We start from the raw sequence: 27,241 nt of genomic DNA, 5'->3' as shown, positions 1-27,241 counted from the left end.
AGTGGTAGTGGATGGAAAGCATTCCACCTGGAGCTCAGTGACCAGTGGTGTCCCACAGGGATCTGTTCTTGGAGCTCTGCTCTTTGTAGTTTTTCTAAATGACTTGGATGAAGAAGTGGAAAGGTGGGTTTGTAAGTTTGCCAATGACATAAAGGTCGATGGTGCTGTAGATAGTGTCGAGGGCTGTTACAGGTTTCAACAAGACATTGATAGGATGCAGAGCTGGGCTGAGAAGTGGCAGATGGAGTTCAACCTGGATAAATGTGAATTGATTCATTTTGGAAGGTTGCATTTGGATGCTGAACACAGAATTAAAGACAGGATTCTTGGCAGTGTGGGGAAACAGTGGGATCTTGGGATTCACATACATAGATCCCTCAAAGTTGCCACCCAAGTTGATAGGGTTGTTAAGAAGGCATATGGTGTTTTGACTTTCCTTAACAGAGGGATTGAGTTTAAGAGCCGCGAGGTTTTGCTGCAGCTCTATAAAAACCTGGTTAGACCACACTTGCAATTTTGTGTCCAGTTCTGGTTACCTCATTATAGGAAGGGTATAGATGCGCTAGAGAGGGTCCAGAGGACACTTATCAGGATGCTGCCTGGATTGGAGGCCTTGTGAAGAAAGGTTGAGGGCTTTTTACATTGGAGAGAAGGAATAGAGGTGGCTTGATTGAGGTGTACAAGGTAAAGAGAGGCACAGGTAGAGTAAGTAGCCAGAGACTTTTCCCCAGGGCAGGAATGGCTGGCATGCGGAGTCATAATTTTAAGGTGATTGGAAGAAGATTTAGGGGAGATGTCAGAGGTAGGTTCTTTACACAGAGAGTGGTGGGTGCGTGGAATGCACTGCCAGCAATGGTAGTAGAGTCAGAGACATTAGGGACATTTAAGTGACTGCTGGACAAGCACATGGACTGCATTAAATTGAAGGTTAGGTTGATCTTAGATTAAGATAAATGCTCAGCACGACATTGTGGGCCAAAGTGCCTGTACTGTGCTGTATTGTTCTTTGTTCTAAATCATTGACTTAATTTAGTGGCTTCATTTTGCCATCACTGGGTTGGTGGGCCTGTCACTGTGGTGTGTGCATGGCAGGTAAAAGTGTGGCCAGCACCACGGGGAAAGGGTGAGGTGAGGTGGTGGAGCACTCCATTGGCCCAAGGTACTCAGTGTCTGTTCAAAACGGGGGCATTTGGTGAGAACCACCTCTTCATTGATATCTCCACAGCCAGAACGCCTCTGAAATCAGGTCTCATTCCCTTGAGACTACCTTGCATGATACAATTTTCCTTCTTCTATGCTCAGAATCTATACTGTTTCCTTCCAAAAATCATAGAACAGAAATAGACCCCCTCGTGTCATTCTTCCCATCTTCTAAAGCCTACAAGCTGTAAATATTGTATATTTGAAAACATTTTAATTTATATATCAAGTGACCTTATTGCATCTCTTATTTACTGTGACCTTGTTGCAATATCAAACGTGGTCATTGACAATGTTTTGGAGTTGAAAAGGAACTGTTCTAGCAAAGTCTATGTCGTGGGAATATCAATGTAGGACAATTCTTCAACAACACATATCCCTTTCAACAGGGATGGCTATTGCTCCAAAGTCCTTCAATACTTCCTGACCCATCATCAGACCGATCTGATTCTGTCAGTGTGGGGACTCTTTAGTAGTAAGCCTGTGTTAATCTGTGATGTCCTCTTCTTTGAGATCTTTTATAACAGTGTCAAGAAAATCAGAATTCAACTCTGAAAATAGATTGTAAACTGGAACAAAGTTTCCCAAACTAGGATGATTTTGATGTTTCATGAAAGGTTCAGAAGAGGGCGATGAGTATGAATGCTACTTTCTTTCAAAATAAAACCTCAGCTGCCTTGATAATTTGAGGAGCTGAACTTATATTGTTCAGATATAGCGTTAGAGCATTTTAACTAAGATTTTAAAACAATAATGGCACTAGGTTGTGATCACATTACTAATTATTTCAATATGACAGGTTGAATCTGGGATCCTAATGGAGCATTTTCCTCAGGTTAGTTGTTCAGTTGTCCATCACCATTCGCAGTTGGAGGAGGCAGGGTTGTGGAGCATTAACCTGATCCATTGGTCCTAAAATCACTTAGTTCTAACTGCTGCATGCTTCCATTTCAGTGTACCTTCACCAGGTTGATACCTCTGTCTTAAGAATGCCTGGTGCTCCTCCTGACATGCCCTCCTGCAATCTTCATTGAGGCAGGGATGGTTATCTCAACCATTCCATGGCCATGGTTGTCATGGTCATGTGGCAAAAATGTCGTGGATGAGGCTTAACCATTGTAGTGGAACACAATCCAGCTCCAGCTGAGGGCATCCCAATGACCTAGAAAAGGCTAGATTGTCCAGCTGGTTTCCCCATCACCAACACGTTGGTACAAATCCCTTGTTTCAGATAACAGAGTGAACAATGAATATTAAGCCAGTTGCAACACTTTCTCTATTCTATCCAGTTTCACTCATCAGTAATATAGCAAACAATGCCAAAAATTGGTGGGGCAATAAAAAGTGAAGATGATAGCATTAGACTACAAGAGGATATAGGCGGGCTCGTCAGATGTGCTGAACTGTGGCAAATAGAAGTGAATCCAGATAAGTGCGAGGTGATGCACTTGGACTAGACAAATAAGGTAAGGGAATACATGATAAATATTAGGCCCCTGGGAAACACTGAAGATCAGAAGGACCTTTTTAACCAGTCCCTTAAGATATCAAGACATGTGGATAAAGTGGTTAAGAAGACATATTAATTGAAGAACAGAGTTTAGGAGCAGGGACGTTATATTGGAACTGTGTAAAATTTTTGTGAGGTCACAGCTGGAATATAGTGTACAGTTCTGAATCCATATTATAGGAGGATGTGACAGTACAGGAAAGGATGCATAGATGATTTATCAGCATGTTGTCGAGGCTGGAGAGTTTCGGTAATGAAGAGAGATTGGACAGACTAGGATTGTTTTCCTTCCAGCAGAGGAGATTGAGATGGGACAAAATTGAGATATATAAAATTATGAGGGGCATATATAAGATGGACAGGAAGAAATCTTCTCTCATGATGAACGATCAATGACCAGGGACATAGATTTAAAGTAAGGGGCAGAAGAGGTTTTTCATCTACAGTGTGGTGGGAATCTGGAATTCGCAACCTGTCAGAGTGGTAGAAGATGAAACCATCATAACATTTAAGAAATATTTAGAAGTGCACTTGCAGTGTCAAGGCACATAAAGCTATGGGCCAAGAGTATGGAAATAGAATTGAATTAGGTGATTGTTTTTGACTAGTGGAAACGTGATGGACCAAACAGCCTTTTCCTGTGCTGTCGACCTCTATGCCTGGAAATACTTGTTTTACATGGCTTCATCAGTTGAGTTGAGCTCAGATCAAACCTACAAGTTTCCTCAACCATATCAGTGATTAAACAGTGAGCATCTCTGCCAATTGTCACTCAAGTTCCAACCTTTAAACAGAATCTCTACCTCAACATACTGAGTCAGTGTTTCATTATAACACACATCAACAGTCACCTGCTTGTTCATTAAAGCTTATTTCTGCAGTTTCTCAGAATAACTTCCAATATTGATTAGTTGGATGTTTGAATGATGATTCTGTTGCATTTTCAGTATATTTCATTTAATGGAATGGGAGTAGGTCTGAAAATACTCACAGCCGCCATTCCTACTTCCAGATAGTGATAATAACCGTGTTGAGCAATAATAATATCAGTTTCATCTGGATAGATAACACTGTTTTTCAGAAACTGGGACAAAGGGTCTTCAAAAATGCATCAGTATTTCCAGGAAATCCCAATGCTGAGTTTTCCATTCATGGATAAATATGTTTGGAGTGTTTCCTAACTGAACTAATACTTTGGGAGGGTCCCATGCGTGTATTATACTTGGGACAGAGAGATTAGGTCTTAAACTCTGTTACTCTCTCCACAAATACTACCAGAGCTGTTGAGTTTCTGTAGCACTTTGTTTTTATTTTGAGCATTACTTCCTGCCAAGTGAACCTGGTTCATCCCCCAGTACCAAATCCAATGTGGTTTCGCCTCTTGTTGGCCGATCTACATGCTGTATTAGGAAATCCTCCTGCACTCATTGGACAAAAGCTGATTCATCTAAGTCACTTGAACTGTAGCATTTTCAGTCAATAGTGGGAAAGTTAAAGTCCCTCATAACAACTACCCTGTTACTTTCGCTCCTATCCAGAATCATCTTTGCTATCCTTTCCTCTACATCTCTGGAACAATTCGAAGGTCTATTGAAAACTCCCAACAGGGTGACCTCTCCTTTCCTGTTTCTAACTCAGCCCATACTACCTCAGTAGATGAGTCCTCATGAAAAGTCCTTTCTGCCACTGTAATACTGTCCTTGACTAACAATGCCACATCATCCCCTCATTTAGCACCTTCCCTGTTCTTACTGAAATATCTAAACCCTGGAATCTGCAACAACCATTCCTGTCCCTGCTCTATCTATGTCTCTGAAATGGCCACAACATCAAAGTCCCAGGTACCAACTCATGCTGCAAGTTCACCCCCCTTATTCCAGATGCTCCTGGCTTTGAAGCAGATACACTTCAAACCACCGTCCTGCCTGTTGGTACACTCCTGCGACTTTGAAACCTTATTCATGACCTCACTACTCTCCACCTCCTGGACACTGGAGCTACAATTCAGGTTCCCATCACCTTGCTGAATTAGTTTCAACCCTCCCAAAGTGAATTAGCAAACTTTCCACCTCCCCTCCCCCACCCACCCCCACCACCACCCTGCAGGATATTGGTACTTGTTTGTAGAGGTCACACCTACCCCAGAAAGAGTCCCAATTATCCAGGAATCCAAAACCTTCCCTCCTGCACCATCCCTGTAGCCGTATGTTCAATTCCTCTCTCTCCATATTCCTTGCCTCTCTAGTACGTGGCACAGGCAACAAACCAGAGATAACAACTTGGTTTGTCCTAGCTCTAAGCTTCCACCCTAGCTCCTTGAATTTCTGCCTTAAATCCTCATCTCTCTTCCTCCCTATGTCATTGGTGCCTTTGTGGACCACTTTGGGGCTGCTCCCCCTCCCCCTCAAGGATCCCGTAAACAAGATCTGAGGCATCACGACCCCTGGTACCTAGGAGGCAACACACCAATCATGAGTCTCTCTCGTTCCCACAGAATCTCCTATCTGCCCCCCTATCTATGGAGTCCCCAATGACTACTGCTCTGCTCCTCTTCCCCCTTCCCGTATAAGCAACAGAGAGAGGCTCTGTGCCAGAGACCTGTACCCCCATGGTTTACCCCTGGTAAGTCGTTTCTCCCCAACAGTGTCCAGTATACTTGTTGTTCAGGGGAATGGCCATAGGGGATCCCTGTACTGCCTGCTTGTTTCCTTTCTGTCCCCTCACTGCAACCAATCTAACTTCTTCCTGTACCTGAGGCGTGACTACCTCCCTGTAACTCCTCTCAGTTACCTCCTCAGCCTCCTGAATGTTCTGAAGGTCATTCAGTTCCAGCTCCAGTTCCATAACACGGATTCTGAGGAGCTGGGGTTTGGTGCATTTCCTGCAGTTGAAGTCAGCAGGATCACTAGTGGTGACTGGTGACCATTGCCTCCCACATTCTACAGGAGGAGCATTCAAAAGGAGGATGCCCTAAGATCCATTCTGACTGTTCTGAATTCCCAAAGAGACTATTAGAAAAAAAACTAATAACGTTACTAAAACAGTGCACAGAATTTATTTTTGGTTAGAGGAGGAGGATGGGTGGGAGACATCACCTACATGTGGTGTTTCAGGTAAAACAACAGCCCAAATATATAACCTCACTTAATCAGCAGTCCTGTGTCTGCTACTGCTCAGCATGACTCCACCTATTCACGAGGTAAGCTTTTTATACAATTAATTTACCTTCCTGGCATCCCCTTGGTCCTCGCTCTCACTGCTCCCACTCCCACTGCAAGAATGGAGAAGGGCTATGCTATTTACCTTACCAGTGTCCCTCATGATTTTATAAACCTCTATAAGGTTATGCCACAACCTTCTACACTCCAGTGAATACAGTCCCATTATATCCAGCTCTCCTTATAACTCAAACCCTCCATTCCCAGCAACATCCTGGTAAATCTCTTCTGAACTTTCTCTAGCTCAATAATATCCTCCCTATAACAGGGTAAGCAGAATTGGACACAGTACTCCAGAACAGGCCTCACCAGTGTCCTATACCACCTCAATATGACTTCCCAACTCCTGTACTCAAAGGACTAAGCAATGAAGGCAACCATGTTAAAGCCTTTTTAACCACCCTGTCTCTATATAACGCAAATTCCAAACATGTTCCTGAACCAATAGGTCCTTCTGCTCTACAACCCTGTCCAAGGCACTACCATTAACTGTGGAAATCCTGCCTTTGTTTGTCTTACCAAAATACAACACCTCACATTTATCTAAATTAAGCTCCACCTGCCACTCCTTGGTTCAATGGCCCAGCTGATCAAGATTCCATTGTACTCTGAGATAATCTTCTTCACTGTCCAGTCGGCAAGTTCCACAGAATGACCACTCAGTGCACAAAAAAATTCTTCCTCAGATTTCCTCTTGTCTAAAACCCATAAATCTGCATCTCCTGGCCCTTTTACCATTAAACAATGTGAATAGTTTTACTTGTCTACCTTATTTAAACTTGTCCAAATTGTGTAGACATCTATCAAATCTCTCCTCAACTTCTCAACGCCAGCATCTTGAATGTCACTAAACCCCTCATCACTAAAATCATTCTGCTAAATCTCCTCTGTGTCCTCTCAAGAATCCTCACACCATTCCCTGAGTGCAGTAACCAGAACAGGACACAATCCTTTAGGCAGGGTGTAACCAGAGCTTTAGAGACTACTATCTTTTATATTGTTATGATCCCATCTGATGCCAATATTGGCAAATCAGATTTCAGAGTGAAACCAGACTTAATAGACCCTAAATTTGTTTTTAGTTTTGTTTTTATTTTAATCATGCTGGTCAGTTACTGAAGAGATTCTCAAGAATCTTCCAATGTACTTTGAACAAAGAAAAGTGTATCCAATAAGAAAGAAAAGATGAACCATATGACACTAGACAAAATATGGCAATAATTTTATTACAAACACCAGGAAAGGATTTAAACTCACTAATTCCTTTTTATCTCAGCAGTATCTTGCAAAGAGCAAAGCCTCAAAGGATTGTAAAGGAAGCTAATGTACATTCTGCACCCATGTCTCATGTATTCTGACCCTGCATTCTCCAGCTTCCATGTTCCTGCCACCTGTTATGTGTCTTTCTGGTGTTATGTGTCTTTCAAGTAGATGAGTTACTTGTAACAACTGGGTGATAACCGAGACATGGCAGATGATCCCATGTAGGTGTATCTGCGTATTCAATTTCCAATTCCACAGGTCCTTTCACCAATGATATTTATTTATCTAACATCATCACCCAATGATTTGGCTTATTGCTGCATGGCATCATACATGCTATGTTCTCATAGAAGTCATCTTTAAGGTGTTCAGGCAGTTGTGAGATTACATGCTAGAACTGGTCAGATAGTGTCAGGTTTTCCATTTTATCTCTCCTGAAAATTTCCACGAGTTCTACTTTACCCACCTGGGAGTACAGACATACCATATAACTATAAAGCTGAAAATGTGTTGCTGGAAAAGCGCAGCAGGTCAGGCAGCATCCAAGGAACAGGAGAATCGATGTTTCGGGCATGAGCCCTTCTTCAGGAATGTCCTTGGTGGAGTGGGAGGGGAAGTTGAAGGGTTGAGCCACGGGGTGGTTGGGTTGGTTGGTCCGGGTGTCCTAGAGGTGTTCTCTGAAACGTTTCAGAGAACGTTTCCCACTCCACCAAGGACATGCAGGTCATGGGATTCCTCCATAGCCAGACCATAGCAACATGACGGCTGGAGGAAGAGCGCCTCATCTTCCGCCTAGGAGCCCTCCAACCACAAGGGATGAACTCAGATTTCTCCAGTTTCCTAATTTCCCCTCCCCCCACCTTGTCTCAGTCCCAACCCTTGAACTCAGCACCACCTTCCTAACCTGCAATCTTCTTCCTGACCTCTCCGCCTCCACCCCCTCTCCGGCCTATCCCCCTCACCTTAACCTCCTTCCACCTATCGCATTTTCAACACCCCTCCCCCAAGTCCCTCCTCCCTACCTTTTATCTTAGCCTGCTTGGCACACTTTCCTAATTCCTGAAAAAGGGCTCATGCCCAAAATGTCGATTCTCCTGTTCCTTGGATGCTGCCTGACCTGCTGCGCTTTTCCAGCAACACATGTTCAGCTCTGATCTCCAGTATCTGCAGTCCTCACTTTCTCATATAACTATAAAGGACAGGGTTGATTGTTCCTATATCGCTACACCTTTTGTGCCATTGCAACACATAAATCTCCCTGTAGCTAGATGCGAAATGTGGCTTGTTTCCATTGCAGCCCGTATAATTCCCATTGTACAGCTAACGTATGCATTAAATCAGCACCATGCTTCTACATATCATATACTGAATGTGTACAATTTACTGAAGAATCTTCTACACTACATTTATCTAAAATCATGCTTATTGTATCTCCTCCCCGCTCTATTGTGTATTGTGATATATTATCCCATCCATTACCCTGATATTCTCTACTCTACATGATGTCTCAGTGGGTGTAAAACTGGGATTGCCAGAACAATGCTGATTAAAATCTTATCATGTATAACATATTCTGCATCTGTTTTATATCCATGTGTTAAACCCATGAGCTGGCAGCTGGAGAGGTTGTGCCCCTTGTGCCATGACAGATAAAACAAGTGCACATCAATTATCCACTGAGATACCTCATCCTTATGAATGTGTCTTAGGTCTGTCCCTCATTAGCTTGCGTATCCATGACCCACGGGTACTGCTGACATCATTTCTGATTACATATTTGAGAGATTTTCCTGCACAATGATCAATTTGTGAATTACTGTCCAGTACTGTAGCCTTACCTGTGTCAGATCTCGACCCATACTAAGCTGTATGTCCTTGACCCTCGTCCCTTTTCCAAAGTTTTCTTAAATTGAGAGCTTAAAATCTGAACGTCTCGGTCCATTGCTGTTGAATCAGTTAACTTTATTCCTGTAATCTCTGTGTTGAATACAGTGATTATATAATTAATTGTGTTTCAGTCAGCCATTTTCCTGGACTATGGGTACAGCCAGTATCCTTCCTCCAATATTAATCCACATCACCTGTGTTATCTGTTTTACGTTGCATGTGTCCTCCAGTAACATCACAAACCAATATTGGAGGTGTTTCAAAACACATGTAGGAAAGTTTATAATCCTTTAGCATTACAAGGCCATTTGCTGGAGTCCTTCCCAACCCCTGGCTGTATTATGCATTGTTGTTGCCACAGTTGAGGTAAATTTGTTGCAGACTGACCACTCCCTTTATCATTCCCAGTGTTGTTGATCTTACCCCTGGGCCACTTTAGCATGAAGCTCATTTTCAGACTCAGTGCCAAAGTGGTTCTGCCCAGTTGTAGATGACTATGGTGGCAGTGCAGACAAACTGTACACAATTACGTGTTGATGTCATAATTTTAAACATATCACACAACTTCACTGCTTATCCCTTGCATAGCACTGAGAAAATTATCACAAGTCATGCATAATAAGTGATGATTCATTGTTAGATCCTTACCCTTGCTCCAGGGCAGTGAGCTTTTCCACTATACATGTAGCCATCCATTTGATTATGGGTCCTCAGGAAATACGTAGAAAGCAGTTTACCCACAATACACGTCACTACCATATTAGCATGATTCAACTACTCCTGTAAACTAATTATTCTGGAATGCAAATCAGTTAATGACCTTCAGGTGCATCTTGTAAATTATGGTCACTCATAATGCCCTATTCATTGTAGTGCAAATTCTAGCTCCTCCAACATGACCTTTGCCATGACCATATCTCCGACACTTCACGTGTTCCAATCCTGCCTCTACTTCCCTGTGGAATATGACCAATTGATTCTGAACTTCTGGTCTCAGCCCATTCAGCTTTCTCACAATTTGCTTATCTCTTTCACTTCTCCCTGCTTCCTCATGACCAATCACCAAATCTCCAGGCGATCTCATTATCCTTCCAAACACTAACTCTTCTGGAAATAATCCAGTTGATCTATTTCATATAGCCCAAAGCTCCATCAATATCTTAAGCAACAGATCAGCACATTGCTGTGCTGCCTACTGGATGGATTTAGATAACTTTCTCTTTAATGTCCTATTGATTCACTCCACCATGCCTGAGCTCAGCTGGTGGTACAGGATGTGAACATTTTGGTGGATTCCCTACAACTTATAAGCTTCACGAGAACATGGAAAATAGGAGCAGTTGTAGACCATTCAGACCTTCAAGACTTCCCAAGACCTCAACTCCTCAATTTTTCAAAAAAACCTATCTGCTGCCTCTTTGAATACTTGCAGTGATGTCGCCTTCACAATCTCTGGGTTAGAGAATTCCAGGCATTCACCTTCCTCTGGGAGAAGAAATTCTTTCACATCTCAGCTTTAAGTGAGTGTCATCTTATTAAACATAGAAACACAGAAAATAGTAGCAGGAGTAGGCCATTCAGCCCTTCAAGCCTGCTCCACCTTTTAATATGATCATGGCTGATATTGCAATTTCAGTATCCTCCTCCAGCTTTCTCTCCATATCCCTTGATCCCTTTAACCACAACGGTCATACCCAACTCCCTCTTGAAAACATCTATCGAACTGGATCCAGTTCAGAACTGCCACATGGAGTTTGCATGGGCCTCTTTCCTGGTCTGTTAGTAACCCCTGATGGGTCTGACTTCTTTGTGTGGATTTTAATCTGTCTCCTCCCACTCACCTGCCTGTACGATTCTGTTTCCTCTCGCAGTGCCTCCTGTATTGAGTACTCCTTCATGTTCTTTGGATCAAATCTACATCAACTGGTATGGCTCAGTTCATAATTGTTATCCTGTTATCCTGTGTCCCCTCTTTCGAGTTCTGTCAGCTGCCCCCCCCAGTAAGTGAAACATCACCTTAACATCTTTCATGTCGTCACCTCAGAATCCTGCATGTTTCAATAGATGACCCTTCAATTTTCAGTAATGAACAAGGCCTAACCTGTTAAATTGTTCATGATAAATTAACCCCATCAGCTCAGGAATCAGCCTAACAAATCTCTTTTGAACAGCCTCCAATGCCAATATGTCCTTTTCTGAAAATACAGGACGATAACTATACACAGCACTCCAGATGTAGCCTCAACGCCGTCCTCCATTGGTTTAACAAGGCATCCCACAGTTCTAACCTCCCTAATAATAGAGGCCAAATTTCCACATGCCTACTGTTTACATAATTGTTAGATCTGCCTCTTGGGTACATTATTACATTGTGTACTAATCTGTACCCAACATTTCAACTTTCTTTCAAAGTTCTCTTTCCCTTGAACTGTATCCAACATTTGGATATTCCTTATTATTTCTATTTTAGTTCACAAACTTTTAATTGTTCTAATCCAAAGTATATCTTTTACTAACAACTGACTATGCTAGATTCGGTTTTCATACAACTTAATAAGTTGTTAGAGGACTCAGAACTCAGCCAAAAGATTGTTTATTTTCATATGTATGTAAGAAGAACTAGTCCCCACCATGAAGTATCAAACCAACTCTGCTGGGTTACAGACACCCCAAGCTTTATATGAAACATTACAATATGCATATTAAAACTCCCATTTTCCTTTGTCGGTGCCTACTGCTTTTCCACAGTTTTCACAGGCATTGTCATATTTTACTCAAGGCCAATGCTATCTTGATGATAGGGTGGCTCCTACACTTCCAACTGTCTGTCTGAGATTTCCATTTTCTTCCAACAGTATGACTGAAAATTGTAGCTCAGTGGTTAGCACTGCTACCTCAGTGCCAGGTGCGATTCCAGCCTTGGGTGACTGCCAGTGTGGAGTTTGCACATTCTCCCCGTGCCTGTGTGGGTTTCCTCTGGGTGCTCTGGTTTTCTCCCACAGTCCAAAGATGTGCAGGTTAGGTGAATTGACCATGCTAAATTGCACATCGTGTTCAGGAATGTGTAGGTTAGATACATTAGTCAGGGGTAAATGTAGGGGAATGGCTTTGGGTGGGTTAATCTTCGGAGAGTCAGTGATGCCTTGTTGGGCCAAAGGGCCTGTTTCCACACTGTAGGAATTCTAATTCTTAAAAAAAAATTCAAGCCTTTCACCCTAATTTCAGTTTTCAGAAGACTTGCAGGATTTCCTCCTTGAGAATTTAACATTCCTGCCACTATTCTCTGGCACACACGCACAGGTTGACTTCCTTCTGGATTTTTACGTGCCTCTGTGTCCCTGGCCCTTGTCATGAGAAAATGCATTTATTTTTTAGTTTTTTTTTAATGAGCTAAACTATTAACCACCAGCTTTTCACTTCAAGGCTTGAAAAACCTAATTAAAAATTCATGTTTACAAATAGGCCCTCAGACATTTTGGCGTCCAAGAACATCTCAAAAATGAAACTAAAATCATGTCTCCTCCTCCTTGATGTAGAAAATACACCAACTAGCCACTAAATGCCATGATCGGCTGTCCCTCGTAGCCACACACAGATAACAAGGACCACAAATTGGACTGGGACAACAACAATCAGGACAAGCTAAACAGAGGACAGCCAGAGAACTTCTAGAAGCATGACACTCGTCCACCGACTCCATCAACAAACACATACAATAGACCCAATATACCGACCACTACAACGAGCTGTCAGAACAGGCATCAGAAGCAGCAGGGAAGGAACCAAATAAATTCTAGAAGACACAGTACAGTAACTCTTCACAGGAGGATTCAAAGCACTAAAGATGTCACCTAGACAAGGGGCAAAATGTCTGCAAATCAACCTCCCAGCTCAGTGAGCATACCCACAACTACAGCAACCAGCACCCAAGCTACAAATCTTCACCAGGGTGCCAGGGTCAGGGATGTCTTGGATTGAGCCTACAGGATTCTTAAGGGGGAGGGATAGCAGCCAGAAGTTGTGGTACACATCAGTACCAGTGACATCGGTAGATAAAGGGAGGAGGACCTGAGAAGAGAGTACAGAGACTTAGGTTGGGAGCTAGGAGGCAGGATGAGCAGAGGAGTAACCTCAAGATTGCTACCAGTGCCATGTGCTAATGAGGCGAGGAATAGGGAGTGAGTGCAGATGAACACATGGCTGCAGGGCTGGTGAAGGGGGGAGGGCTTCTGATATGTGGATCATTAGGATGCCTTCTGGGGAAGGTGTGACCTGTCCATGAACTTTATTAATTTTTTTTCTCTCTCTCCTGCACTGATCTTACCATGTGCTGCCTTTATCTGTTTAAAAGGGAGAGGGCCTTAGAAGACAGAGGGTGGTGGTAGATGGAAAGTATTCAGCCTGGAGCTTGGTGACCAGTGGTGTTCTGCAGGGATCAGTTCTGGAGCCACTGCTCTTTGTGATTTTTATAAATGACTTAGATGAGGAAGTGGAAGGGTGGGTTAGTAAGTTTGCCAATGACACAAAAGTTGGTGGAGTTGTGGATAGTGTGGAAGACTTTTGTAGTTTGCAATGCATCATTGACAGGATGCAGAACTGGGCTGATAAGTGGCAGATGGAGTTCAACCTGGAAAAGTGTGAAGTGATTCATTTTGGAAGGTCGAATTTGAATGCTGAATACATGCAGGATTCTTGGCAGTGTCAAAAGAGCAGAGGGATCTTGAAGTCCAAGTACATAGATCCAACAAAGTTGCCACCCAAGTTGATAGGGTTGTTGAGAAGGTGTATAGTGTGTTGGCTATCAGAAACAGGGGGATTGGGTTTTGCTGGGCGAGGTTATGCTACAGCTCTGTAGAGCCCTGGTTAGACCACAATTGGCATATTGTGTTCAGTTCTGGTCACCTCATTGTAGGAAAATTGTGGAAGCTTTAGAGAGGGTGCAGAGGAGATTTACCAGGATGTTGCCTGGACTGGAGGGCATGTCTTATGAAGAAAGGTTGAGGGAGCTAGGGCTTTTCTCACTGGAGCGAAGAAGGATGAGAGATGACTTGATAGAGGTGTACAAGATGTTGAGAGGCATAGAGTGGATAAGCCAGAGACTTTTTCCCAGGGTGAAAATGGCTGTCATGAAGGGACATAATTTTAAGGTGATTGGTGGAAGGTTTAGGGGAGATGTCAGAGGTAGGTTCTTTACACACAGAGTGGTGGGTACGTGGAATGCACTTCCAGCGGTGATAGTAGAGTCAAATACATTAGAGACATTTTAGCAACTCTTGGATAGGCACATGGATGATAATACAACGAAGGGTATGTAGGTTAGTCTGACCTTAGTGCAGGATAAAAGACTGGTACAACATCAAGGCACGAAGGGCTTGTCTTGTGCTGTACTGTTCTATGTTTTTACAACCTTATACAAAATACAAAATGAAATTAAACTTATGCATTGTTCCTAATATTGTTAATCATCAGAAAATTCTGTTTGATTAGTCAGTGAAATGTGCTTTTTAAAAACAGATGTTAAACAGATCACCCTGTAGTTACAAGGAATGTCTTCACACTACTTCCTGCACAAACATATCACATTTAAAACTCACCAAGTCTCCAGCACCTTTCCTGTTACTCAGGAAGATTTAAATGTTGGTCTGAAGTCTCTAATTGTGGAATAGTTTTTCTATCATGAGGATGGGGGCTGCACATGAGGACCCTGTAGAATCCCCAATGTAGCAGACTCAAAGGGAAATTGCCCAGGAAACTGAAGCTTCCAGTTAGCAATTCCCGATGTGTGCAACACTCCAAGAGTATCCCTTGAAATCCGAGAATTCAGAGGGTTCTGTAGCAGTTAATAGTTACCCAGGAAAGGTTAGACATTTACAAACCTAGTCTAACACCTGGGAAACTACAAAACTGCCCCAAACGCTTACCAAACATACCCCCAACTACACCTCTGCCAGATCTCTTACACCACAGACTCTGAACCCACCTACACCATTCTCTTCCACAAACCAAACATTCACCTATCAACAGCACCCCCAGCACACCCCTCCCCAGACTCAGACCCAGCACGTGCTCTCCCAGGCAGGAGCTGACACTCACCTTCCCCCTGAGATTGTCACCCTCTCCTCCCGACAGGTCTCAAAACCTCTCTGTAAACCTATATCCCCTCTCCCTATCCCAGCGCTTGATTCCACATCCCCCTTCCTCCAGGCTGGATGCTACCCCAGCCCAACCTGCCCTAAATACTGCAAGATTTACCTGGCACCCTTCCCACCTAGCACTCAGGCAACTGCCCACCTGAAACCTATTCACTTGCACCCTACCATCATACTTAACCCTCAAGAGTTTCCCTTTCGTAGGAGCTATCAAAGTGTCTGTGCTGTTAGTCATTCATCTCAGAATATTACAAGGGGCACACATTGCCTTCTTCTGGCCACCTCGTACAACAAGGACACAGTTGAATTTCTCGGATCCTTTGCATTTCTGAAGTCGCTAATAGCAGAAATCTTGCCAGAAATTAGGAGATCTTTCTGAATAAAAAATAACAGGTTTGGAGTGCCAATCTGACTGTGATTTCCACTCCTTAGAAAATTGGCCCGTAATTGACAAATCCTTCCTCTGCTTCTATCATCTTAGCTTCATAGTAATAGAAGCAGGAATAGGCCATTTGGCCCATCAAGCTTTCTCTGCCATTCTTTGAAATCATGGCTGTCTATCCATTGTCTCAGCTCCTTCTACCTATCCCCATAACTCCCTTACATGCAAAAATCTTGAATGTATTTAATGAAGCTGCCTCAACTGCTTCCTTGGGCAGACAATTCCATAGATGCACTACTCTCTGGGAAAAGCAGTTCCTCCTTATCCAGGTCCTAAATTTAATGCCTCTAATCTTGAGGCCATGTCCCCTAGTCCTACTCTCATTCACCAGTGGAAACAACTTGCCTGCCTCTATTTTATTGCTCCCTTCCATAATTTTATGTGTTTCTGACAAGATTACATTCCCACTCCAAAGAGTAACCCACCCAGACCCAATTCCCTCTGACTAATGCACCTAGCACTATGGATAATTTAGGATGGTCAATTCAGCTGACCTGCACATCTTTGGACTGTGGGAGGGCACGGAGAGAATGTGCAAACTCCACACAGACAGTCGCCCGAGGCTGGAATCAAACCCGGGTCCCTGGAGCTGTGAGGCAGCGGTGCTAACCATTGAGCAACCGTGCCACGCCACGGTGTTTCTATAAGATCCCCTCACATTCTGCTAAATTCAAGTGAATGCAGTCCCAGGCGGCTCAACCTCTCCTCATAGGGTAACACCGTCATCTCCGGATCTGGTGAACCTCCTCTGCACCACCTCCAAAGCCAATATATCCTTCCTCAAGTAAGGAGACCAGACCTTCACACAATATTCCAGGTGCGGCCTTACCAACACCTTGTACACTTACAGCAGTACAGCATGGAAACCCTTGCCACCCCCACGCCTTAACCTGATTTAACACCATTAAGATACTGACCTCAAACCATTAAGATACCATCCCCCACCCCCAACCTTAATGTCATAGAGTCATATTCATAGAAATGTACAGTATTGAAATCGATCCTTCAGTTCACCCTGCCCATGCCGACCAGATATCCTAAATTAATCGAGTCCCATTTGCCAGCACTTGCCCCATATCTCCCTAAATCCTTCCTATTCAGGCATTCATCTAACGTGGGGTGGCACGGCACAGTAACTCAGTGGTTAGCACTGTTGCCTCACAGCACCAGGGTCCCAGGTTCAATTCCAGCCTTGGGTGACTGTCTGTGTGGAGTTTGTACATTCTCCCCGTGTCTGCATAGGTTTCCTCCGGGTGCTCCGGTTTCCTCCCACAGTCCAAAGATGTGCAGGTCAGGTGAATTGGCCATGCTCAATTGCCCAGTGTTAGGTATGTTAGTCGGAGGGAAATGGATCTGGGTGGGTTACTCTTCGGAGGGTCAGTGTGGACTTGTTGGGCCGAAGTGCCTGTTTCCACACTGTAGGGAATCTAATCTAATCTAATCAAATGTTGTAATTGCACCAGCCTCCATCACTTCCTCTAGCAGCTTATTCCATACATGCACCGATCTTTGGTGTGAAAAGTTGCCCCTTAGATCCCTTTTAAGTCTTTCCCCTCTGATCCTAAACCTATACTCTCTAGATCTGGACTCCCCCCACCTTACCCTACCCCACCCCAGGGAAAAGGTCTTGTCTGTTTACACTATTCATGCCCCTCATGATTTTGTAAACCTCTATGAGGTCACCTCTCAAACTCTGACGCTCCAGAGAAAACAGCCCCAGCCTATTCAGCCTCTCCCTGTTGCTCAAGCCCTCCAACTCTGGCAACATACCTGTAATCATTGAGTACCTATCCTGCCAGGTAACCAGTCCTCAGAGCTTTCAAGAAGATGACCCAGCTTTGAGAGTACTGGAGTTGGCTAATGAATGGCTGATGGCTCTCCAGCACTCCTGAGAGTAGTGGTCAGAGCAGGTATTGCAAGAAGCCCAAGCTGAAGATCAACCCTGCAGGAGAGGTAGCTAAGGCAGATTGACATAGAACCATTATGGACCAGTAATTTGAGGAAGAGGTTGGGGGGAGGTGATAAGAATGTTATCTTAAAGAATAAGTCAGGTGGTCGCCCTTAGTGACCCCAGCCCTTCCACCCTCTATTTATTTAGAGTAGGCCAGAAATGTGTAAGAGTCTACACTACACCTTCCTGCTCCATTATCTGCTGACTCTATTTCTCACAGTCTCCACAGAGGGTAGCATCCTCCACTCTGTGTATGTACATGTGTGTTTGTAATATATGTGTTTAGTTTTGAGGTAGTGTCAGTGTGTTTATGCTTGTGCCCTTTATATCTGGTTCATTCGAAATACCTGTCACGTTTATAACTAAAGATGGAAACTTGTAGAGGTGACATGGGTCTCAGCTGCCTCAGATCAGGGAGGGGAATGGCTGAGAGAACTTGGTGACAATGGCATGGAGTTGGCTCTCAGCAGGTGCAGGGTCCCTCATCCTGCACTGAGTGCCTTTGACTGAGGGGATCTCTTTGGGAGCCCACATGTTGTACTCCCTGCATGGCAAGCCCCTCAGCTGTTGCTGGATTAATACCACTGGCAATAGAATGTGGCCCTATATTGGGATGTCCCAGTGCTGACCATAAGACACAGGAGCTGAACTTAGGCCATTCAGTCTATCGAGCATGCATGGCCGATAGATTTTTTCAACCCCATTTTCCCACTTTCTCCCCGTAACCTTTCATCCCCTTGACAATCAAGAACTCATCTATCTCTGTTTTAAATATACTCAATGACCTGGCCTCCACAGCCTTCTGTGACAATGAATTCCACAGATTCACCACTCTCTGGCTGAAGAAGTTTCTCCTTATCTCTGTTCTAGAGGGTCTTCCCTTTGCCCTAAGTCAGTGTCCTTGGGTCCTCATTTCTCCTGCCAATGGAAACATCTTCCCAACGTCTACTCTGTCCAGGCCATTCAGTATTCTGTAGGTTTCAAACCGATTTCCCCCCTCATCCTTCTAAACTCCATTGAGTATAGTCCCCCATTACTCCTCAGCACCTGGACCCCCACACCCTTGAGTACTCCCCTAGCAACCTGAACCCCTGTTCTGGTCCACCTCTTCCCCTCCATCCACCGAGCATGTTACATCCTCAAAGAGCTCCAGTAAGTTTGTCAAACATGACCTGCCTTTCTAGAATCCAAGCTGCATCTGCCTGAAGGAACCCTTTCCATCCAGATGCCTCACTATTTCTTCTTTAATGATAGCCTCCAGTGTTTTCCTGACAACAGATGTTAAGTTAACCGGCCTATTGTTACCTGCCTTTTGCCTACACCTTTTTTTTAAACTGTAGCATGACATACACTGTCTTTCAGTCCACCTGGACCTAACTGGAATCCAGTGAATTTTAGTAAATTACCACTGATGTGTCTACTGTAATTTCCAGCACCCTGGGACGCATTCCATCAGGACTTATCTACCTTCAGGCCCTCATGTTTACTCAACACTACCCCTTTAGTAATAACAATTGAATCGACTACCCTTGACTTTCCTTAACACCCAAGCCACCCAGAACAGGTGACATATCTAACCTAAGTACTGCCAACCTTTCTGGTACCTCTTCTCTTTCAGTTTTGACCCCATGCACCACTTCTTCTGTCTCAACGTTTGCTGACATTCTGCCAAACTCCAACCTCTAGTCCAATAAAAAGATCCTCATATTGTAACCTTGCCCTGTTCACACATCTAGAGAAAAATAACTTGCATTTTGCATTTCTCTTAACCATAGAATATCCTGAAATTCCTTTCAACCAATGAGAAACATCTGAAGTATAGGTACTATTGTCATGTAGGAAACAAGGCAGTGATTTGCACACAGTAAGATCCCACATACAGTGAATGTGATCATGTCATTTGATGAATGCGACAAGGCTCGAGGGATAAACGTCAGCCTGGACCCCAGGGAGAACTCCACTATTCGAATTGTGCAGTAGGATCTACTGCATTCACCTGAGAGGAGACACAAAGATTCTTTGTGTAGTGTTTCATTCTGAAGATCGGACCTCAGATAGTGCAGCATTCTGTCGTTGTCAGTCTGGATAATGTATTCAATGTATTAATGTATAAATGAGAACTCATGACCTGCTGTTACACTGTTGTAGAGAGCACGATGATATTCCCCAGCAATCAGCCTCACAAATAAGTAAAACACCATTCCACTCCACTGGTGGTCAGCAGTGGCAACTTAGCAAGAGCAGTGTTGCTGCAAAGATTTAATTGGTGTACCTGCACCATTACAATAGACTATAGTTATCGTAGAATCCCTACAATGTTGAAATAGGTCATTCGGCCCAACAAGTCCACACCGACCCTCTGAAGAATATCCTACCCAGACCCATTCCCCTACCCTATTACTCTACATTTCCCCTTACTAATGCACCTAATCTACACACTCCTGAACATGATGGGCACTTTACCTAACCTGCACATCTTTGGACTGTAGGAGGAAACCTGAGCACCCGGAGGAAACACAAGCAGACACAGGGAGAATGTGCAAACTCCACTCAGACAGTCATCTGAGGGTGGGACCAAGCCTGGGTCCCTGGCGCTGTGAGGCAGCAGTGCTAACCACTGAGCCACAGTGCCGTACTTGCAGTGCTGAGATGTTGAGGATCACCCAGTCCATATTGGTTTATTTGTTAAACTGAGTGATGGTAGTTATCGACATGACACGAATTACAATTTGTGCAAGGGTCTCTGTATACCTTAGTGCCACAGAATGTGAGTAGATTAGACTATCAGATTCAGACACCAAGGTTCACTCCCTCATAGCCTACTGCATGGCCTTCGAAATGTCTCACACCAAATAAGCAGTGTAGGACACACCCAACAGTCAGAATATAAGTCCTCATTGAGCAAGAGGAGGAGGAGAGTCAGAGGGACAGTAAGGGATCGGAATGAGGGTGGTGGTCAGTGAAAAGGGAGGTTGAGGGTCAGAGTGGGGATGGGGGTCAGAATGGGGGGGGTTGAGGGAGGTCAGAATGAGCGTGAGGATTGCCATGAGGATGAGTGGAGGTCAGGGTGAGGATGAGGGGTGTCGGGGTGAGGGTGAGGTTCCTGAGGTAGAAGACCAAATCATTGGACTCAAAACTCTGGACAGCCGGAAGACTACCTGGTAAAGGTGAGGGCTGCTGAGGCAGGAGGAAACTGTGAGGGTGTCTTAAAGTGGCTGCACTCTGAACCTATCGGGAATCTTCAAAATGAGAAATGGCCACTGCCAACAGGCCAGGGTTGTGCTAATGAAGCCATTCTGTAGGATTGCATGTATCTGGGCTATGGGCATCAACAAAGGAAATTTACCCCCCACCTTCTGTCACTGGGAGATCACTGCCAGGTACCTGCTGGCTTCTGGCTTCAGTGAGAGGATGTCAGGAAATTTCTAGTGGCAGTAGCATCTTGCTTGCAGTTAGTTTCCTGAGCAACCATAATTATTCTTACTTGATGGGTGTTATCTGCAGTTGAGCATTCAACTCTAGCAAGCTGTCAGGTTTTAGGGAACTATCTTCTGCATCAAAATCCAAACACTCCATTGCTCATGAAGTGAGTGTCTCAAAGCAAGGTTGATTGAAAAATATTCATTTGATAAAACTGGCAAATGAGGTAATGTGGGAAAATGTAAAATTATTTATTTAGGCACGAATAAAATAAGAAAGTGTATTGTCTAAATTGTGGAAAGATCACAGACCTATGAGATGTAAACAGTTCTGGGTGCCATAGTACATGGTTCACAGAAGGTTAGCATGCAGGCACAGCAAGTAATCAGGAAAGTACCAGAATATTATCTTTTATCACAATAGCATTTCAGATGAAAGCAAGGAGTTTATACTTCAGTTATACAGGATGCTCATAAGACAACATCTGGAGTATAGTGTACAATATTAGCTTCCTTATTTAAGGAAGGATATTATGCTTTGGACATAGTTCAGAGACTTCATTAGTCTAATATCCAGAATGAGCAGGTTATCTTCTGAAGAGCTCTTGGATTAATTAGCCCTGCATCCACTGGAGCTTAGAAGAGTAAGAGGTGACTTGATTGAAACATATAAGATTCCTGAGAGGTATTTCTTTTAATATATTCAATCATGGGATGAGAACATTGCTGGCAAGGCCAATATTTATTGCTCATATCTAACTGTTAAGAGCCAACCACATTGCTGTGGACCTGGAGTCACATGTAAGCCATACCAGCTGAAGGTCGCTCCCCTAAAGGAGCTTAGTAAACCAGATGTTTTTTTTTTCCCTGATAATCGATTCATGGTCATCATTAGGTTCTTAATTCCAGATTCCATCATCATCTGTTGCAGGATTTGAATCCAGAACACAGCCTGGGTTTTGGGATTAACTGTGCAGTAATAATACCACTAGGCCATCACCTCCTGCTGTACAGAGAGAAGATAGGTGACAGGTTAGGTGTGAAAAAGATGTTTCTCGTTTAAAACTCAGGGATTGCCCATTTACAACAGAGATGGGGAGAATTATCTTCTCCTCACATTTAATCCAGCACATCAATGCATCAGACAAGCCATTAGTGCCGATTGGACAAGCAGACCAGTTAGACATCATCAACTCTCATTTCAACAATTGGTTGCATCTACCTAAGGTAGATATGGCTCTGATTTAATATTGCGACTGAAAATTTAATCAGACATGATTTCCTTGCACTTTCCTAGGATTGATGTGTGGCAGAGTTTTGAAATACAATCTTCATTTTTACTAATTGTAATAATGTGCTTTTGTTTATTTTTCAGTAAAGCCAATTGTTATTGACGTGGACATTTATGTGAACAGCATTGGCCCAGTATCTGTTATCCAGATGGTAAGTAATTCATGGAAAGGTGTCAAGAGGTTATTTATGAAAGAATGCCCCTGTGCTCAGACTGGTTCACTGTGGATCAGACTTTGCACAGTGTCCTCTCTTCTCAGTGTGGATCAGTCAGTGTTCAGTATCTGCTCTGTATCAGTGTCAGTCAGTGTCCAGTGTCTGCTCTGTATCAGTGTGGATCAGTCAGTGTCCAGCGTCTGTTCTGTATCAGTGTAGATCAGTCAGTATCCAGTGTCTGCTCTGTATCATTGTGGATCAGTCAGTGTCCAGTGTTTGCACTGTATCACTGTGGATCAGTCAGTGTCCAGCGTCTGTTCTGTATCAGTGTAGATCAGTCAGTATCCAGTGTCTGCTCTGTATCAGTGTGGATCAGTCAGTGTCCAGTGTTTGCACTGTATCAGTGTGGATCAGTCAGTGTCCAGTGTCTGCTCTGTATCAGTGTGGATCAGTCAGTGTCCAGCGTCTGTTCTGTATCAGTGTAGATCAGTCAGTGTCCAGCGTCTGTTCTGTATCAGTGTGGATCAGTCAGTGTCCAGTGTCTGCTCTGTATCAGTGTGGATCAGTCAGTGTCCAGCGTCTGTTCTGTATCAGTGTAGATCAGTCAGTATCCAGTGTCTGCTCTGTATCATTGTGGATCAGTCAGTGTCCAGTGTTTGCACTGTATCAGTGTGGATCAGTCAGTGTCCAGCGTCTGTTCTGTATCAGTGTGGATCAGTCAGTGTCCAGTGTTTGCACTATTTTAGTGTGGATCAGTCAGTGTCCAGCGTCTGTTCTGTATCAGTGTAGATCAGTCAGTATCCAGTGTCTGCTCAGTATCAGTGTAGATCAGTCAGTGTCCAGCGTCTGCTCTGTATCAGTGTGGATCAGTCAGTGTCCAGTGTTTGCACTATTTTAGTGTGGATCAGTCAGTGTCCAGCGTCTGTTCTGTATCAGTGTAGATCAGTCAGTATCCAGTGTCTGCTCAGTATCAGTGTAGATCAGTCAGTGTCCAGCGTCTGCTCTGTATCAGTGTGGATCAGTCAGTGTCCAGCGTCTGCTCTGTATCAGTGTAGATCAGTCAGTGTCCAGCGTCTGCTCTGTATCAGTGTGGATCAGTCAGTGTCCAGTGTTTGCACTATTTTAGTGTGGATCAGTCAGTGTCCAGCGTCTGTTCTGTATCAGTGTAGATCAGTCAGTATCCAGTGTCTGCTCAGTATCAGTGTAGATCAGTCAGTGTCCAGCGTCTGCTCTGTATCAGTGTGGATCAGTCAGTGTCCAGTGTCTGTTCTGTATCAGTGTAGATCAGTCAGTATCCAGTGTCTGCTCAGTATCAGTGTAGATCAGTCAGTGTCCAGCGTCTGTTCTGTATCAGTGTAGATCAGTCAGTATCCAGTGTCTGCTCAGTATCAGTGTAGATCAGTCAGTGTCCAGCGTCTGTTCTGTATCAGTGTAGATCAGTCAGTGTCCAGCGTCTGCTCTGTATCAGTGTAGATCAGTCAGTATCCAGTGTCTGCTCAGTATCAGTGTAGATCAGTCAGTGTCCAGCGTCTGCTCTGTATCAGTGTGGATCAGTCAGTGTCCAGTGTCTGCTCAGTATCAGTGTAGATCAGTCAGTGTCCAGCGTCTGCTCTGTATCAGTGTGGATCAGTCAGTGTCCAGCGTCTGCTCTGTATCAGTGTGGATCAGTCAGTGTCCAGCGTCTGCTCTGTATCAGTGTAGATCAGTCAGTATCCAGTGTCTGCTCTGTATCATTGTGGATCAGTCAGTGTCCAGCGTCTGCTCTGTATCAGTGTAGATCAGTCAGTATCCAGTGTCTGCTCTGTATCAGTGTAGATCAGTCAGTGTCCAGTGTCTGCTCTGTATCAGTGTAGATCAGTCAGTGTCCAGTGTCTGCTCTGTATCAGTGTGGATCAGTCAGTGTCCAGCGTCTGCTCTGTATCAGTGTAGATCAGTCAGTATCCAGTGTCTGCTCTGTATCATTGTGGATCAGTCAGTATCCAGTGTCTGCTCTGTATCAGTGTGGATCAGTCAGTGTCCAGCGTCTGCTCTGTATCAGTGTAGATCAGTCAGTATCCAGTGTCTGCTCTGTATCATTGTGGATCAGTCAGTGTCCAGTGTCTGCTCTGTATCATTGTGGATCAGTCAGTGTCCAGCGTCTGCTCTGTATCATTGTGGATCAGTCAGTGTCCAGTGTCTGCTCTGTATCAGTGTGGATCAGTCAGTGTCCAGCGTCTGCTCTGTATCAGTGTGGATCAGTCAGTGTCCAGCGTCTGCTCTGCTCTCTGTGTAGATCTAACAGTGTCCGTTTTTTGCCATGGTTATCATTTCTGCCTCTGGCTTTCAGCTTGAAAATGTTTTTATACTGTGTGCTGTACGTAAATGACAGCTGATAGTCATACCTTCATAAAGGCTGCTATGGGCCATGCTGAATAATGTGAATGACAGATCATCAGAACTAAAAGTGCATTAAAGATAGGTAATTAGAGTCAAAGAGAAATGGAGGGATGGGAAGATTGGTTAACAAATCGAAGAAAAGAGACAGAAAGGAAAATAATAAGCTGTAATTATTTTTGGCCAGATGAGTTCAGTGGCATACATTAATAATTATCAAAGGAATGTGGAGTGGTCAAACTGGCCATATTCTTATTGAATGGAGCAGCTTGTTCAAGGGGCTGAGAGGCCTACTCCTGATTCATCTGTGTGGAACAGTAGAGCGATGGAAATTATTCAAAGATTCACAGGGTACCTCTTTCTTATAAAATGTTACTGAACCAATTACATTATAATGGTGAGCAGCATTAAACTCATCATTAAAGGTGTCAATTCTGGATCATCAACCCAGCTGATAAATGAGGAGAGGAAACTGGCTAAAACATGATACTCCATTAACAATGAACATCATTAACAATGACAGATACAGTTGTAAGTCACAAAGATCGCAATCTTCCATTCAGTGTCTCGTCTTTGGGAGGGAACGCAACAAAGGTTTACCAGACTTATTCCAGGGATGGCAGGACTGATGTTTGAAGAGAGATTGGATTAGTTAGGACTATATTTACTGGAGCCTAGAAGACTGAGAAGGAATCTCATAGAACCCCTCAAAATTCTAACAGGACTAGACAGGGTAAATACAGGAGGGATGTTCCTAATGAGCATGGAGTCCATAACACAGTCTACATGGTAGGCCATTTAGGACTGAGATGATGAGACATTTCTTCACTCAGACAGTGGCGAACCTGTGGAATTACCTATTACAGAAATAAGTTGAGGCCAAAACTTTGAATGTTTTCAAAAAGAGTGAACTATAGTTCTTAGGAATATAGAGGTCAAAGACTGTAGGGAGAAATTGGGAACACGATGCTGAGTTGGATAATCAGCCGTGATCATATTGAATGGTGGAGCAGGCTTGAAGCATCATACTTGCATGGGCAGCTATAGAATGCCATCAGTGCATGTTGATAGCATTTAATATTCTTAAAGTCCTACACATGAATTCCAACAGGACTTGGAGCAGGCTAGGGCTCAAGTTGTCAAGACAGGATAGATTTGGGGTAGAATACATTTTAAGTTTTTAAAGTGCACAACATCTTCTCATTCAGTTTGTCACAGAGCCTGAAGTAAATCAATAAACCTCAGCAGGGACACAGGGGAGAACTGCCCTACCTTGTTTCTCAAACTCAGACCCCCAGTTTCACATTCCATTTGAAGACAGCACTTCTCATGGAGCAGCACCCCCTCAGTGCAGGAGTGTCAGCCTGAAGTCATTTATTGTATTCTCTCTCGTGGGACCCAAACCTGTCTGAATACTTCCAACAGTGCTACCCTCTATCAGCATCTGAGTTCAGACAGCAGTCTATCACTGCCGTACTTCCACTGGTGGAGTGGCAAACCACCCAAAAGGAATTCAAGCCACACATCTCTATTTCATGTGGAATCTGTGGGCTGTGAGGCAGATATTTATGTCATCTGTCCCTGATGTTATTGGGAGCTGGCTTTCACCATGTTATCAGCAGATTACTCATTGCTCCTTTCTGTGAAGAAAATCGCTGAGTGAGAACCTTGCGAAAACTTGCTCAGCAAGCTCATTCCTCATTCTGTCAGCTTCAGCACAATGCCTGTACAAATCCATTCAACCGTCTCCCCCTTATCTCGGCCATGCAGTCAGATTCCATCCCCAGCCCCCACTCCCTCACTGTCTGCTCAGCAAGGTGGAAGCCATTGGCTGCTGCTGTCACTGTGATGTTAGTGCTGTTTTTTCCTATTACTTCACAACTGATAACAGTTGATCCATCACTAAATCCAAGGCCAATTCACAGATGAAAGGGAGAGACTAATGCCACAGTACAGCATGGTCCAATAGGTAGCCAGAGACATTCTTGAATAGAATTTGCCAATGATGTAATTTAAGATCAAAATTTTTCGATTGAAAGAGAAGCCTTCCTTGTCTAAAGAACATTAATGAAACATTTACATCATCTGGCAGTTTCATAGTCACTTTTATTTCTAACCCAATTAAAATCTTTAAACTTTCTCATTTGGATTCAAACTTAGTTTACCAGGATCATTATTTCAGTCACTCTGTATTTCAGTTAAGAGTTTGGGTGGCCTTTTACCTCAGTTTGTTAATGCTGCAGCCATTGTCAGTTAGTGACCACAGGAAGATCCCACGATTTAATGCTGTATTGCCCTTGGCTTTTTTTTTTGCTTTATGATCTTACACATGCATTGCCCAAAATGACATTCTGTGTATCATTGGCTCTTGCTGCTTTGTAGC

At 43.8% G+C, this 27,241-nt stretch overlaps 1 protein-coding gene across 2 annotated transcripts in view; it reads left to right on the top strand.

Annotated features, from left to right (window-relative positions):
- LOC140495784 (gamma-aminobutyric acid receptor subunit gamma-4-like) overlaps positions 1 to 27,241 on the top strand; it is a 219,869-nt gene that overhangs the window by 76,394 nt on the left and 116,234 nt on the right. For both annotated transcript variants that reach the window (XM_072594887.1, XM_072594886.1), the window contains exon 3: positions 22,415 to 22,482. In XM_072594887.1, coding sequence (XP_072450988.1) covers positions 22,415 to 22,482 — 68 coding nt within the window. The remainder of the gene's footprint in view (positions 1 to 22,414; positions 22,483 to 27,241) is intronic.

Source organism: Chiloscyllium punctatum, chromosome 25 (assembly GCF_047496795.1).
Source record: "Chiloscyllium punctatum isolate Juve2018m chromosome 25, sChiPun1.3, whole genome shotgun sequence".
NCBI lineage: Eukaryota > Metazoa > Chordata > Chondrichthyes > Orectolobiformes > Hemiscylliidae > Chiloscyllium > Chiloscyllium punctatum.
Note: the sequence above shows the minus strand (reverse complement) of the source record. Positions and strands in the feature narration are given on the sequence as shown.